At 37.4% G+C, this 17,710-nt stretch overlaps 1 protein-coding gene across 1 annotated transcript in view; it reads right to left on the reverse strand.

Moving 5' to 3' along the window:
• The window catches only part of LOC150080848 (peripheral plasma membrane protein CASK-like), a 669,094-nt gene that overhangs the window by 555,464 nt on the left and 95,920 nt on the right, over positions 1-17,710 (reverse strand). The window contains exon 6 of the mRNA XM_090381386.1: positions 8,682-8,857. Coding sequence (XP_090237512.1) covers positions 8,682-8,857 — 176 coding nt within the window. The remainder of the gene's footprint in view (positions 1-8,681; positions 8,858-17,710) is intronic.

The following is a 17,710-nucleotide window of genomic DNA, read 5'->3' on the forward strand; positions in this document are numbered from 1 at the left end:
TCTGTCTAACTTCTCCACTAATGCTGGTGTCCCCCAAGGTTCAGTTCTTTCCCCACTCTTTTCCTCTTGTATATTAATGACCTTCTTCCATGACTGGAAATCCTATCCATAGATTTGCCGATGATAGCACATTGCGTTCCAGTTTCCATTTTGAGAAACCTTGCCCAGCTCAATCAGCTTCAACTTCTCAAATATCCGCTACCAATTCCTTAAATGTCGATCTCCAGGTAATTCTCCAGTGGGGCAAAGACAACTTAGTTGATTTCAATCCTTCTAACCTTGCAAAAAAGGATTCTTCTACTCCTATGCTTATCTTTGGTGAATCTCCGATATCTAGGCAAAATGATATATCTCTTTTGGGGATTACCCTGACTTCTAATCTCTCTTGGCACAAGCACATTACAAATATTGCTTCCTCTGTATCTAAAAAATTTGGTTTTTATCTTTCACTCTCAGCGTGACTTTTCTTCCAAACAGCTGTTCAATTCTGTACAAATCACAAATCTGCCCTACCATGGAATATTTTTCCCACATTCAGGGCGGTGTCCCCAAAATCTCTCTGAGACTTCTATATTCCATTCAGAAGAGGGAAGTTAGGTTAATTAATGACTCCTCTCTAACAGAGTTACTTCATTCGCTGTCTCATAGACGTATTGTTTCTGCTGCATGCCTTTTTTTACAGATACTTCTTCTGAATTGGCTTTATAATTTCCGCTCTCTCTTTCAAAACAATCCGAAGATGTGCTGCCACCAGCCAACATCCATTTACTGTCCAACTTCAAACGCGCACAACCAACTTTTCATCTTCCTCGTTTATTCATTCAACTACCATTTTCTGGAACAACCATCTTTCGTACATATTTCCTGAAAATTACAGTCTACAGAAGTTCAAGTCTAATGTTAACAAATATCTTCTTTCGTTTTCTCATTCTCCAACCCAAGCAAAGTACTAAGTACTATAGGTTCTAATACCTGTCGTGTTTGGGGTTTTCGTAAAAAAAAAAAAATTATATATATATATATATATATATACACACACACACTTGAACTCCCCTATAACGAATTCGATAAATCCAGCGAAAATATTCGTTATAGAGAAATTTCGTTATATAGAGAATATCTTTTTTACTAGAAATTGTTATCTAATTAGAAAATGAAAACGAATCTACATTTATTTTTAATATATTTTATTTTAAAAACATACTTATTTAAATTACATTTACACAATTTTCGCTGGTAAATATCACAAATTACGCGCCTCCGTAGCCAGGTAGGAAGGAGCAGCAGTGCATAGCATATGCTTCTTGATTAGACTGGGGTTCGAGCCAGTCGCCACCAAATACGGAGGATGCGGAAAGGTCAGGGAATGACCACCGCATATTCCCGGAGCAATATGGCCTTAGTTGCTAATGCTCCTAAAAAAACCAAAACAACAATCACAAATTAAAAAAAAAATTTCGTTTGCACAGTACAATTAAAAAATTGTCTGACTCTCAAAGAAAACCTCACATTTGTTCAGAGCATTAAAAACATTATCAGGAACATTTTCACAAAACTGTAGACCCGTATGAACCGTTTTAAAAGCGTTACTCATTTCTTCGCAAGTTGGCTTTTCTACGGGTTGTTCTGATGCGTCTTCAGCATCATCGTTAATTTCTTCGTGATTATGTCGCGTCTAAAGTTGTTCAGCAGTATTTCATCTTCATTTGGATATTCTGCTGTAGTCAGATCTTGATCTACATAAACATAGCTGTCGAGTGTTATTTCATTTTCATTTCCAATGTTTCCAGGCAATTCTAATAATGTCCAAAAGTTTTTCAGTTGTGAAACGAGCAGTTCATCTTGTTCGTCCAGTTGTTGTTTGGCTTCTGTAAAACAATTTTGAATAGTGTATTCGGTGACATCGTTTGTCCAAACTTTTGCCAGTTCATAGATGCAATCTCTAAGGTTAATTGTAACTTCCAAGTTTCTATTTTCTGATAACGCATTGACAATCTTCATTATTATTCTCTTTCGATAATGAAATTTCCAAAAGTTTTTCAGTTGTGAAACGAGCAGTTCATCTTGTTCGTCCAGTTGTTGTTTGGCTTCTGTAAAACAATTTTGAATAGTGTATTCGGTGACATCGTTTGTCCAAACTTTTGCCAGTTCATAGATGCAATCTCTAAGGTTAATTGTAACTTCCAAGTTTCTATTTTCTGATAACACATTGACAATCTTCATTATTATTCTCTTTCGATAATGAAATTTAAAATTTTTAATAATGCCTTGGTCCATTGGCTGGAGTTTTGCTGTTACTTTTGGTGGTAAAAACAACAACTTTGCACTTTTAAGTTTGGCAGAAATACTGGCAGGATGTGACAGACAGTTGTCAGTTACCAACACGATTTTCCTTTTTTCTTTTGTTATACGCTTGTCTAGTTTTAATATCCATTCTTCAAAAATTACTTTTCATCCATGCTTTTTTATTAAAGGTGTAGTCAACTTCCAAAGATTTTGTGCCTCTAAAACATCTTGGATTTTTTATATTCCAATGATTAAGTCTTAATTTTTCACTTCCTGTCATATTTGCACCAACTGGCACAGTGATTCTTTCTTTGCTTTGTTTTCCGCTTTTAATTATTAGGCCCGATATTGGGATATTCTTTTCACGTATTATTTGCAGCCATTTTAGAACAGCTTTATCAACATCTTCGTATATACACAACTTAATTCACTTCTTGTCTGCTCCTCCTTCAATTGCATTTAAAATTGATTCTCGAATTTTTAAAATCGTAGATAAACTGCTTGCAAGTATGCCACATTTCTCCGCAACATCTTTTTTCTTAAAATCCTGGTCAATATCATAACAATATTTGCTTTATCATTAATACTTAAACACTTTCTCTTCAACATTGTTTCCGCAATTGTAAAAATTACTCTACTGCAGCTCTTGCCAATACATACACCGGAAACTTCGCTGCTCTGGCCATATAGTGAATTGTTAGTACCACCTACTCAATGACATTCGCTTGCCAATTCAACAGTATCATGTGACCTTTCCTATCAATCACTTTAAAGAAATATACGACTTTGTGAATTTCTTTTATTCTGCTTTCATTCATATATACACGAAAGAAAATTTATGATTAATGCATGCTGTATGTTACTTTTCAGAAGAATAAAAATACAAGAGCATATAGCCTATGTGATTGATGACAAACGAAATTAAAAAAAAAAAAAAAAAAAAATCATGAAAACCTTCTACTGTGAGTCCAGTTAGATGAGAACGGACATATCATATAATGATTGACAGGAAGGTCACATGGTACAGCTGAGGCGAGAAGCGAATGTCACTCAGTAGGCGTTACTTAAAAACCGACTATGGTAGCATTCTATGTATTGCCGCCGCAGCACACTAAAGGTTTACCACAGCGAATTTCGTTTTTCCCTGAGCCAACACCAATTTACAAATCTATCCTATTTATTGTAAAGTTTACATCCACCTTTAAGAAAACCCATTTGGTTTAATAACTGTAACAAAAATGAAACAAAGACCCTCCTACGTGCGTCAATGGCCACATGTGTTCACTGAAAGGATGATTATTTAATTCCAGATGCTAAGGCGCAATTTCGGAAGGAAGGAGGAGGCAGTATATTTGAGTGGCTTTTTAGCAGTAAATGCTTGAAAAATCTTCAAAAATGCTTTTACTAATTTTTTTAAAAATTCGTTATAGAGAGACTAACACTTTGCTATATGGGGTTAATTTTACATGTAATTTCTTTTCAAGGTGCAATGTTTTGCAGAAAAATTCGTAATATATAGAAATTCTTTAAATAGAAGTTCATAATAGAGAAGTTCCACTGTGTGTATATATATCCCAAATAAGTGTAATATATATATATACATATATATATTACACTTATTTGAGATATTATTTTATTTTAATTTCTTGGTTACTTAGCTGGTATGTAATCAAGGCAGTGTGTGTGTGTGTGTGTGTGTGTGTGTGTGTGTGTGTGTGTGTGTGTGTGTGTGTGTGTGTGTGTGTGTGTGTGTGTGTGTGTGTGTGTGTGTGTGCGCATATATATATATATAGAATAGAAGTAATAGGTACAGGAGTGGTAATAAGAGAAATATATGATGGAATATAGACCTGGGTTACTGCTATGTAGAGTAGAAGGCACCCAACAACAATAAATAAATAAATGCTAGTAGGTTATGCTTTTAGTGTGGAGAGAACAGTAGGTAGTGTAATCAGCCAACGGGTTAGATAACATAGAAAGGCAGTCATAAAATAACACAATTCGAATCTGCAACAAAAAGTCAAAAATATTATATTATAAGTACTTAGTTCTGTACTTCAGAGGTTTTCAACGTCGTTAACGAGGGCCAGCCATCAAAACCAAACAAGATGCAGCAAAAAGTAATGCCTCTGTTTCTAGCATGAAATATACGTAACACGTGGTAAATAGATACCAGGCTTTTTGTTTATTATTGAAGTTCAGAAGTCATGTTAATCATAATGCTAATGTATATATCATGCATGACCCGACAGAGGCAGAGAAATGATAGATAATAAGGAATATAGGTAGTAAAAGCTTGATTACGCACCTACTGTTCTCTCCACACTAAAAGCATAACCTACTAGCATTTATATATACATATATATATATATATATATACACACACACACACACACACACACACACACACACACACACACTGCCTTGATTACACACCAGCTAAGTAACCAAGAAATTAAAATAAAATAATATCCCAAATAAATAAATGTAAATAAATTTTTATACAATTAAACGATTCATTTACAAGAATTAATAAAAACTTATTAAAATACTGATTAAAAACACTTATCTAAAATGATTAAAAGCTTATTAAAATCCTTTTGCTATGCATTAAAATACATAAGCATACATCCTTGACTCAATCCACAATTCCTCAGCATGTTGCTTAAAAACAGTATGGTGCATTCATCATTATCAACCATTTTCAATCCACTGCAGGATGAAGGTTTCTCCAGCAACTTTCCAGTTTCTTCTGTTTTGAGCACTTGCCATCCACTTACTACCCAAAAACTCATGAATTTCATCTATCCATCTCCGCCTTTGTCTTCCAGGTTTTCTTCTAGCTCCTCTTGGGTACCATTCTGTTATTTTCTTTGTCCATCTGTCATCATGTCTTCGAGCTATGTGTCCTGCCCAAGACCATTTTAGTTCTTTAGTTTTGATAAGAATGTCCTTTACTTGAGTTTGCTGCCTAATCCATGTGTTTCTCTTCTTATCTAACAGTCTGATTCCCAATATAATTCGTTCCATTCTTCGCTGTGTAGTTCTCAGCTTCTCTTCCATTCTTTTGGTGAGGGCCCAAGTTTCACTTCCATAAGTCATGGTGGGGAGTATACATTGGTTCATTATTTTCATTCGTTTCAGACAAACTGGGATATTGCTCTTCAGTATGTGACTATATTTCCTGAATGCTGTCCATCCAAAATTTATTCTTCTCTTGACTTCCAGCCATTTATCATTATTACAGCTAATAACTTGTCCCAGATAAGTATATGACTCCACCTTTTCAATTACTGCTCCTTCAATCCTTATTTCCCTTTCCGTGGCATACTTGTTCATCATTACTTTTGTTTTAGCCATATTCATCTTTAGTCCAAATTCCTTACTAACTGTGCATAACTGATTAAGATTTTCCTCTAATTCTTTGGGATCGTGGCTTATAACCACAATGTCATCTGCAAATCGTAAATGGTTTAGGTACTCTCCGTTCACATTGACTCCTTTCTGTGACCAGTCTAATCTTCTGAAAGCTTCCTCAAGGGCAGCAGTAAACAGCTTCGGAGATATTGTGTCTCTTTGTCGAACTCCCTTCTCGATTTTGAATTTGCTACTGTCTTTGCCTAGTAAAGGTAGCACTCTCATAAATATATGAGAGTGCTACCTCTAATAAAGGAGGTAGCACTCTCATATATTTTCTTCAAAATCATAATATATGGGGTATCTATGCCTTGTCTTTCCAGTGCCCGAAACATTGCCTTATGCTGTATGGAGTCAAATGCCTTTTCATAATCCACAAATGCCAGGCATAACGGTGTTTTATATTCATTTGCTTTCTCCATTAGCTGTGATATTACGTGAAGGTGATCCATAGTTGAGAATCCTGTCCTAAAGCCTGCTTGCTCTTTCGGTTGATTCTCATCAAGTATTCTTTATAATCTGTTAGTAATGACCCTTGTGAACAACTTGTAGATGTGGGATAACAAACTAATTGGTCTATAATTTCCAATTTCTGATTTATCTCCTTTCTTATGCAGCAAAACTATGATTGCATTATTCCACTGCTTAGGCGTCACACCTTTTCTAATGCACTTTGTGAAGAGCCTTGCCAGTTTTTGTGTTATGTCTCTTCCTCCCAATTTTAACAACTCTACAGTAACTTCATCTTCCCCTGGGGCTTTCTGATTCTTCATTTTCTTCAATGCATGTTCTACCTCATCAGGAAGAATATCGGGTATGTCGTATGTGTTGCTACTGTGCAATCCATCTTCCCCACTGCTGGTATCATTCCCTCGCTCCTTGTATAATTCTCTATAGTAGTGTTCTGCTATTTGAATTATGCCTTCTCTGCTGTTTATAAGTACACCATCGCTATTCTTCAGTTTCAGTATCATTTGTCTTTCTGTATTACTGCTCATGGCTGCTGATTTAAATCCTTTGTTTTCCCTTAATGCTTGTTCTACTTTTCTTGTGTTAAATCTTCTTATGTCCTCTCTGAGTCTCTTTCTAATGGCTTTGCATAACTCAGTATACTCAATTTTCTCCCTGTCAGTGTTTTTCTTCTCTTCATTTGTCGTCTTCGGTTCATCATGACAAGTGTTTCTTGACTAATTTTTTCTTCTTTGGATTTCTGTTTCCCTATAGGTTTCTTGGGCTTTATCACTTTCAGAAAGTTGTAATATTCCTCGTCGATATCTTGGTCCTGAGCAGTCTGCAGAAACTCAAACTTGTTTTTAAGTTCCAGTACATACTGCTTTTTCTCCTCCTCTGTTATCTCAAAGACCTTTGTATTATTTACTCGAGTCAGTTTTTTCCTTTCCTTTCCTACATCAAGTGTACATCTTACCATTCTGTGATCACTTCCAACATTTACCTTATTCAGGACGGTAACATCATTCACAATATATCTTCTGTTAGTGATGATGAAGTCGATTTCATTAGTTGTTAATCCATTTGGACTCTTCCATGTCCACTTTCTGTTCGCCCTTTTCTTGAAAAAAGTGTTCATTACTGACAGTCCTTGAGATTCTGCAAATTCCGCAAGTCTTTCACCCTCTTATTTCTTTCACCAATTCCAAAATTTCCTATAGTTTGTGCATTACTACCCATAATATTATGGTGCATTACATATTATGGTGCATTACTACCCATAATATTCCTCATCCATGGCAGCAGTATACAGAGATATATTCATTAAGGGTATGTGAACTGGTCTGACTAGTAACTATTCCAATGCTTTCCATATCTTATTAACTTTTTATAAATGGAATGAATATGCATCTCCATATATCTATTGCACATATCTTCCCCTCCAATGTAAAGTGCCTCCAGCGAGTACCTTCGCTGCCAACCTTTATCTTTAACTATAATAAAAAATACTTTAAATCAACCTGATGTGCTTCGTTCCAAACATATGACCATGCAGGGATTTGTTCAAATCAGTAATCAAATGCTGATTTACCTCCACAACAGGGAGTCTTACATTTCCTAAAAAGGTTAATTTCTTCTGTTTCCATTTCTGATATTCTGAGCATGCAGTATCTACTGATACATTCAGAGACTGATAAAAAGGAAAGTAAACAGCACTTAAAACCAATAAAACAAAACTTTGGTTTATTGGTGAATGCCTGGGGAATAACAACAATAGGCATGACCATTAACTCTTCATCTTAATCCTCTGATCAATGGCAGTTGAACCATGTGCTCCTTAACATAGCTTCAGCTATATTATTCTTATCTCCATTAGCTGAGCTATAATGTACAAATTGTGGAGTACACATTTTACAATAAACTTTGATTATATGTTGCCCATTCTCCCTCAATACTAATATATTCAAAAATAGCAGAGCTCTGTCCATTTTGGCATCCAACATAAACTTGATATAAATCGAACAAGAGTTTAAATGATACAGAAATACATCCTCTGCCAATAACCGGAAATATTTATTGAAATTTCTCCATTGTTACGTTTGCTACCATGGCACTTCACAGAGAATCTACAGCAGCTCCATAAAACTACTTGTACATATTCTTATTATATACAAAAGTAGTAGTACTATTTAAACAGTTTTATAGCACAGCAAATATCCTTTGCAGACAACCACTAACAAATCTTGATAAAAGCTGCTGGGAGAAGAAAATATTTTATTACCTTAATACTGTAAACCTCATAATAGTGTTTTGTTAAAAATGCATGATATTCATTGATACACTTTCAAGACGGCCACTTTGTTACTAATTGAAAATATCTTAATTTTAAAATATTGTTTCATTAGATATGCTCTCTATGTTTCATGCATACATGCCAACATTACCATTAATAAAGTAAATAAATAAGTAAAGAAATGAAGGACAGCAACTAGCCATTTAGGGAAGAAGCCTTCCCAGAGGGCCCGTACATTAAGTTGGCCACTGCAAATATTCTGGAAGAGATGTTCCTTGGTCCCAATAAATGGTAGAGCTCCAGTTAGGATAATAGATAATAACACTCCACAACTCCACATGTCTGATGGCTTTCCATACTGTTTATGCTGAATCACTTCAGGAGCCATAAAATGAGGTGTACCTACTCTGCCTGTAAAAATATGAACATCAGCTTCATTAAAAAAACACATTATATGAAAATAATATGCAATAAGCATCTGTGTGAAAGACTTATTTTTCATTGTTTGAAGATATTAAAAAGCATAACACAATAAAATTCAACAGTATTTAATATAAAAATAGCATTAGTTATAATTTTTTATGTATTAACAACCCTTAGCACAAATTCTCATAAAACAATAAACGTACGAGGTGTGGCAATAAAATTCACGGATTGGTGCTGTTACAGTTTAAGTTCAAAGAGTCTGAAAATAAATCGAAGTGGTATGTTATAGTTCAAACTTTCTCTAAAAGACGGTGGTACAGAGACTGGCCAGCAGGCTGACAAGTTGCAAGAAACAACCAGTTTTATTAGCAGCATTAACGTGACAAAATCTTGACACAGAGCAAAGAACGGATATAACTGCTTTAAATTACCACAGCACCAGTCGTGAATTTTAACATAAGAAATGTTAAAGCTGTTTATGGTGACGAAACCCTCCACAACTCCATTAAATCATACCAGAATATGAATGACATAAGCAGTTCAAATATGGACGTGAGAATATTTTCAACAACAAAAGAAGTGGGCATCTGTAGACTGGGACAGAGTTGCAGAAATTGACAGAAATTAAATTTAGCAAAAAACTGGCAGAATAACCACTAGCCCAACAGAGAGCTGAGAAAATTAATAATAAAAATAATGGAGGTAAATCAAGAATAATAAAAGTCGGTACCAACTCAAGAATAACGAGTACAAGCAGTTATTCTGCCAGTTTTCTGTTAAATTTAATGTATATTAAAGTAATTAAACTATATTGAAATTATATTCTCAGTATATTTGAACCTAGACAAACTGGCAAATGGCAAACAGAAACAGATAGCCATACTTGGCTATCTGTTTCTGTTTCATACCAAAATACTTGGCCCTATGGCCTCATGGGCATAGTTTTGACCCCTAATACTTATACACCAAATTCTTATTAAATTTTTCCAGATGTGTATTTCTTCATGATTCACTTACATGTTTAAAAAATAATATATATACTGTGTATATATATATATATATACTGTGTATATATATATATATATATATATATATATATATATATGAAATTCCTTGCTATGTATCGGTTTTTTTTCTTTTACTGTATTCAGATTTTGCATATTCCCCATCACTTGATTCGACCTCTTGCTAAAATTGCCCTCCCATATCTGAATAGTGTTATTTATTTTTTTATTTATTTATTTGTACAATTTTTTATTATTTTTTTTTTTATTGCTTTCTTCCTCAGTCCGAGTTCATTTTGTACTAGATTTTTCAAATTCTTTCACTTTTTCACCACTACTTCACTACATGTTTCTACTATCCCTTAAACTTCTCTTAGTTCGCAGCAGCATGTTCAAAAGGCAACCAGAGAGGGTAATATTCTTGATCTGGTTATTGGCAGTGAACATTCGTGTATTAAGAATTTGCAGATAAGGGAACCACTAGGTGGCAGTGATCAGTGTACTGATGTGGGATTTACTTAAAGATGTAACTATCATCAGGGCTAAGGGGAAGGTTTGTTTGTTATTTGGTTTTTAGGAGCATTATCAACTAAGGCCATATTACTCCGGGAATACGTAGTGGTCATTCCCTTGACCTTTCCGCATCCTCCATATTTGGTGGTGATGGGCTCGAAACCCGGTCTAATCAAGAAGCTTGTGCTACACACTGCTGCTCCTTCCCACCTGGCTACGGAGGCGGCCTTAAGGGGAAGGGTTTTTGCTTTCATAAAGGTGACTACGGTGGTCTCAGACAGTTTTTAAATTATATACAGTGGGATCAACTGACGATGTTACCAACAGTAAATTCTAAGTGGGAAGCATTCAAGGAATTAATCGTGGATGCCACTAAAAGTTTCATACCTATTAAGAAATATTGCTCATGTTTTAGGCCTCAATGGTTATCAAATGAACTAATGACACTAGTGACACAGAAGAAAAATGCATGGGATGAAGGCGCCTCTGTAGCTAGGTGGGAAGGAGCAGCAGTGCGTAGTACACGCTTCTTGATTAGACCCGGGTTCGAGCTCGTCACCACCAAAAACAGACGATGCGGAAAGGTCAGGGAATGACCACCGCATATTCCTGGAGCAATATGGCCTTAGTTGCTAATGCTCCTAAAAACTGTTGTTATTGTTATTTGGTTTTTAGGAGCATTAGCAACTAAGGCCATATTGCTCCGGGATATGCGGTGGTCATTCCCTGAATGACCTTTCCGCATCCTCCGTATTTGGTGGTGACGGGCTCGAACCCCGGTCTAATCAAGAAGCGTGTGCTACGCACTGCTGCTCCTTCCCACCTGGCTATGGAGGCGCTCCCTCCTAAAAACCAAATAACAACAACAGCATGGGATGCATATAAATTATCAAGTGACTCAGAAGCCTGTTGCAGATATAAGCTAGTCTGTAATCAGGTCACAAAGGAGGTTAGGCAGGCAAAGGCAGATTACGAGAAATCTTTGGCAAAAGAAGCTAAGAAAAACAGCAAGGATTTCTTTACTTATATAAACTCTTAAAGGAAGGGGATGAATCTGATTGGCCCACCGGATATCGATGGTTCTGCTGTTGATGATCCTGCTCAGATAGCAAACAAACTGAATGAGTATTTTGCATCTACATTCACACATGAGGAGTTATTAAGGTTTGAAAATGGCAGAAGGTTATCAAATTGTAGCAGGGTGCTTAATGATTTTGTAATAACTGAGAGCAACGTGGAGGAGAAATTGTTGAAGTTAAACATAAGAAAGGCACCTGGGGTGGATGGGATCTATCCAGTTATATTAAAGGAGGCGGCAAAGGAAGTAAGCAAACCCTTAGCCATAATTATGAGAGCATCCTTGAACTCAGGGGAGTTCCCAACTGGAGATGTGCAAATGTGTCCCCAATTCACAAAGGGGGATCGAAGGGTGACATGAGTAATTACAGACCAGTTAGTTTAACTTCTGTTCCGGGTAAAATAATGGAGTCACTGGTTAAAGATGCATTGCAGGATCATCTAGACAAGACTGCAGCAATAATTCAGACACAGCATGGGTTTGTTAAGGGAAAGTCTTGTCTGACAAATTTGATAGGATATTATGATGTGGTTACAAAGGAACTGGATGCAAAAAATAATTTTGATATCATATATTTGGATTTCAGGAAAGCTTTAGACACTGTTGTGCATGGAAGACTATTGTACAAATTGGAGCAGAATGGTATTAAGGGTAAGTTGCTACAATGGATAAAAGGATGGTTAAGTGGGAGAAGACAGAGGGTGGTAATCAATGGGTGCTGCTCTTCGTTATTAGTGGATTCCCACAGGGTTCAGTTTTAGGTCCACTGTTGTTTTGTATATTTATCAATGATATTGATGAAGGTATATCAGGCTTAATGTCAAAGTTTGCAGAAGATACAAAGGTTGGCAGGGTTCTTAATGACAGTAATGGCAGTGTGGTACTGCAACAGGATCTAGTTAATTTGGGCAGATGGGCTAAGAAGTGGCAACTGAAGTTTAACCTTGACAAATGCAAAGTACTGCATATGGGTAGAAGTAAACCCAGAGAAACATACCAACTGTGTGGTACTACACTTAAGGTGGTAGAAAATGAAAAAGACCTGGGAGTAATTGTGCATTCAGATATGAAGTTTTCTGAGCACTGTAGACAGGCTGCCAGGGCAGGTCGTGGGGTTTTGTCAATGATATATAGGAATTTTGCTAGCAGGGAGAAAAAGGTGATTGTCCCTCTGTATAAGGCAATGGTGAGGGCACGCCTTGAGTATTGCGTACAGGTCTGGAGGCCTCATTTTAGGAAGGATGTAGATTTACTTGAGCGTGTACAGAGAAGGGCAACAAGATTGGTGAGGGGAATGAAGGGATCCTCTTACCAAGAGAGGCTTAAGTTCTGCAAATTGCAGTGGCTGGAGACCAGGCACCTGCGCGGTGATCTGATTGAGGTGTATAAGGCCTTGAATGGGTTGAGCACGCTGAATTCTGATGGGATCATTCCACTTGTTCAGATTACAAACCTAAGGGGGCATAAATTCAAATGTAGAATAGATGTGCAGAAATTTGCCTTTAGCCAGCGGGTGGTTAATTGCTGGAACAAACTTCCATCTGTCGTTGTGGAAGTTGATAGGTTGAATAAATTTGAGGAACTGGACAGGCATTTGAGGGAATGGTGTGATTTTTTTTTTTTTTTTTTGGCTGATGCTGCATAAGCTCATACACTTGCTTTCTTGCATCACATGCCACTACTACTACTACCTCAAGGACAATTTAAAAGTCATCAGACACTCCAATATATATACATGTTTCTCTCTCTCTCTCTCTCTCTCTCTCTCTCTCTCTCTCTCTCTCTCTCTCTCTCTCTCTCTCTCTCTCTCTCTCTCTCTCTCTCTCTCTCTCTGTGTGTGTGTGTGTAAAATATTTTTATATAAGTAAATAATAATAACTTTATTTATCATCAATTTGCTATACACATATAACAAATAATTTGACCAGTCCAAAGGGTTCGTTTCATGGATCCCCTGGAACTGGTCTATGGACCCCAGTTTGGGAAACGCTGCCTGCCCTAGGATATTAGCATTTTGAGCAGAGTCAGAAACATTCTGTCCCCTCCATTCCATGATATGAATTATCTGATTTTTACAACTAATTTTTCTGATTATTTTCCAAATTTTATGTGCAGCAGTTTCTTGATTGACGGTTGAAGTAAAGTGCATCCAAAGTGCCTTTTTATTACAGCATCTGACATACCTTGCTCTTGCACTGGCACGTTTATACTGGATAAGATTAGCTGTAGTTGGACTGCAACGAAAGGTATTCCAGGCTTTACTTTGCTCTTTTTTAGATACACGGCATTCATCGCTCCATTTGATTTTTGGGTGTAATGGTAATTTTGAGGAGGATTTTGGTATGGTTTCTTCTGCTGTATGTAATATTGTTTTTGTGACATACTCAACTGCATCATCAGTTGGCTATTCTTGGATTATTTTTGAGTCAAATTTATTTAGTTTTCTTAAAGGTCTGCTAATTTCTTATAGGTCTGCTGTTTTCTACATCAGCATGTTCAGGAGGCAAATAGAGGGAGTAATACTCTTGATTTGATTATCAGTAGTGATTCTTCAGGCATTAAGAATCTGCAGGTAAAGAAACCACTAGGTGGCAGTGATCACAGTGTGCTGAAGTGGGATTTACTCAAAGAGGTAACTACCACTAGGGGTAAAGGGAAGGGTTATTGCTTTCGTAAAGGCGACTACGATGGACTGAGACAGTATTTCAATTCTATACAGTGGGTCCAAGTGATGATGTTACCAACAGCAAATTCAAAATGGGAAGCATTCAAAGAATTTATCTTGGAAGCTACTAGGCTTTACATACCAACTAAGAAATATCGTTCAAGGTTTAGGCCTAAGTGGATGTCAGATGAACTAATAAGAAATATGGCAGAGAAGAAAAATAAATGGGATACATACAAATTAACATGTGACAGAAGCCTATGATAGATACAAGTTGATCTGTAACCAAGTTACAAAGGAGGTTAGGCAGACAAAGGCAGATTACGAGAAATCTTTGGCAAGGGATGCAAAGAAAAACAGCAAAGAGTTCTTTACTTATGTAAACTCTAGAAGGAAGGGGATGAATCAGATTGGTCCACTTAATATCAATGGGTCAACTGTTGATGATTGGAGCAGTGTGACATTGGAGGCAAATTGCTGCTATGGATAAAGGGGTGGTTGAGGGGGAGAAGACAGAGAGTGGTAATCAATGGACACTGCTCATCGTGGACTAATGTTATTAGTGGAGTCCCTCAGGGCTCAGTGTTGGGTCCATTATTGTTTTCTGTATTTATAAATGATATTGATGATGGTATATCAAACTTAATGTCCAAGTTTGCAGACGATACAAAGGTTGGCAGGGTTGTCAAGGACACTACTGACACTATGCTGCTGCAACAGGATCTCGAAAGGTTGAGCAGATGGGCTGAGAGGTGGCAAATGAAGTTTAACATTGACAAATGTAAAGTACTACACATGGGAAACAGCAACCCCAGAGCAACGTATCAACTCTGTGGTACTACACTGACAGTGGTAGAGAATGAAAGGGACTTGGGGGTGGTTGTGCAGGCAGATATGAAGTTCTCTGAGCAGTGCAGACGGGCTGCAAGAGTAGCTCATGGAGTATTGTCAATGATATACAGGAATTTTTCCAGCAGGGATAAGGAGGTGATTATTCCCTTGTGTAAGGCAATGGACAGGCCACACCTAGAGTACTGTATACAGGTCTGGAGGCCACATTTCAAGGATGTAGAGCTGCTGGAACGAGTACAGAGAAGGGCAACAAGATTAGTAAATGGAACAAAGGGGTGCTCTTACGAAGAAAGGCTTAAGTTTTGCAAATTACAGTGTCTGGAGACTAGGCACCAACGAGGTGATCTGATAAGATGTGTATAAAGCCTTGAATGGTTTGAGCATGCTCAATGCTGATGGGATTCTTCCTCTCGCTCAGAATAATCACCTGAGAGGGCATAAATTCAAATTGAGGAAAGACAGATGTAGGATAGACGTGCGGAAATTTGCCTTTAGCCAGCGGGTGGTTGGTTGGTGGAACAGACTTTCATCCCTTGTAGTGGAGGTTGATAGCCTAAATAAGTTTAAGGCTCAGCTGGACAGGTATTTTGAACGAACAGAGGGGTGAAGTGGAAGTGGGTTTTTTTTTTTTTTTTTTTGGCTGATGCTGCATAAGCTTGCTTTCTTGCATCAAATGCCTCTACTAATGCTAATGATCCTGCTCAGGTTGCTAACAAACTGAATGAATATTTTGCATCGACATTCACACATGAGGAGTTATTCAGGAAGGGGAATGCCAGAGGTGTATTCAACTCTGGCAGTAAGCTAGAGAATCTTGTAATAACTGAGAGTAAAGTGGAGGAGAAATTGTTGAAGATAAATACAAGAAAGGCACCTAAGGGGTGGATGGGATCTATCCAGTTATATTAAAGGAGGCAGCAAAGGAAGTAAGCAAACCCTTGGCCATAATTATGAGAGCTTCCTTGGACTCAGGGGAATTACCCATGGACTGGAGATGTGCAAATGTGACCCCAATTCACAAAGGAGGATCAAAGGGCGACACAAGTAATTATAGACCTGTTAGTTTAACTTCTGTTACTGGAAAATTAATGGAGGCACTGGTTAAAGAAGCACTGCAGGATCATCTAGACAAGACTTCAGTTATAGCTCAGACACAGCATGGTTTAGTTAAGGGGAAGTCTTGCCTGACCAATTTGACTGGATACTATGCTGCAGTCACAAAAGAACTGGATGCAGGGAATAACTTTGATATTATATACTTGGATCTTAGAAATGCTTTTGATACTGTTGCACTTGGAAGACTGCTGCACAAATTGGAGCAGTGTGGCATTGGAGGCAAATTGCTGCTATGGATAAAGGGGTGGTTGAGGGGGAGAAGACAGAGAGTGGTAATCAATGGACACTGCTCATCGTGGACTAATGTTATTAGTGGAGTCCCTCAGGGTTCAGTATTGGGTCCATTATTGTTTTCTGTATTTATAAATGATATTGATGATGGTATATCAAGCTTAATGTCCAAGTTTGCAGACAATACAGAGATTGGCAGGGTTGTCAAGGACACTACTGACACTAGGTTACTGCAACAGGATCTGGAAAGGTTGAGCAGATGGGCTGAGAGGTGGCAAATGAAGTTTAACATTGACAAATGTAAAGTACTACATATGGGAAACGGCAACCCCAGAGCAATGTATCAACTCTGTGATACTACACTGACAGTGGTAGAGAATGAAAGGGACCTGGGGGTGTTTGTTCCAGCAGATATGAAGTTTTCTGAGCAGTGCAAACGGGCGGCAAGAGTAGCTCATGGTGTATTGTCGATGATATATAGGAATTTTTCTAGCAGGGATAAGGAGGTGATTATTCCCTTGTATATGGCAATGGTCAGACCGCACCTAGAGTACTGTATACGGGTCTGGAGGCCTCATTTCAAGAAGGATGTAGAGATGCTGGAACGAGTACAGAGAAGGGCAACAAGATTAGTGAATGGAACAAAGGGGTGCTCTTACGAAGAAAGGCTTAAGTTTTGCAAATTACAGTGTCTGGAGACTAGGCACCGGCAAGGTGATCTGATAGAGGTGTATAAAGCCTTGAATGGTTTGAGCATGCTCAATGCTGATGGGATTCTCCTTCTTGCTCAGAATAATCACCTGAGGGGGCATAGATTCAAACTGAGAAAAGACAGTTGTAGTATAGATGTGTGGAAGCCTGCCTTTAGCCAGTAAGTAGTTGACTGCTGAAAGAAACTTCCACCTGTTGTTGTGGAAGTTGATAGCTTAAACAAATTTAAGGCTGAACTAGACAAACATCTGGAATGAATGAATCAGTGAAATGGGAAAAAATTTTTTTTTTTTTTTTTTTTTTTTCCCGCTTATGATGTATAAGCGTGCTTTCTTGCATCATATGTTTCTAATAGTGCTATTTCTTCAAATGGTATATCTGGTCCTGTGGAGAAGGGTTTTTTTTTTTTTTTATGTAAACCACAAACACGAGAGGAATTAGAACCTATAGTACTTAGTACCACGCTTGGGTTGGAGGTTGAGAAGACGAAACAAGATATTTGTTGACGTTGGATTTTAACTTCTGTAGACAGTAATTTTCAGGAAATATGTATGAAGGAAGGTTCCAAAAATGGGCAGTTGAATGAATAAACAGGGAAGATGAAAAGTTGGTTCTGTGAGTTTGAAGTTGGACAGTAAACGGATGTTGGCTGGAGGCAGCACGTGTTC

This window comes from Mastigoproctus giganteus, chromosome 9 (genome assembly GCF_048544385.1).
Source record: "Mastigoproctus giganteus isolate SK-2022 chromosome 9, ASM4854438v1, whole genome shotgun sequence".
NCBI lineage: Eukaryota > Metazoa > Arthropoda > Arachnida > Uropygi > Thelyphonidae > Mastigoproctus > Mastigoproctus giganteus.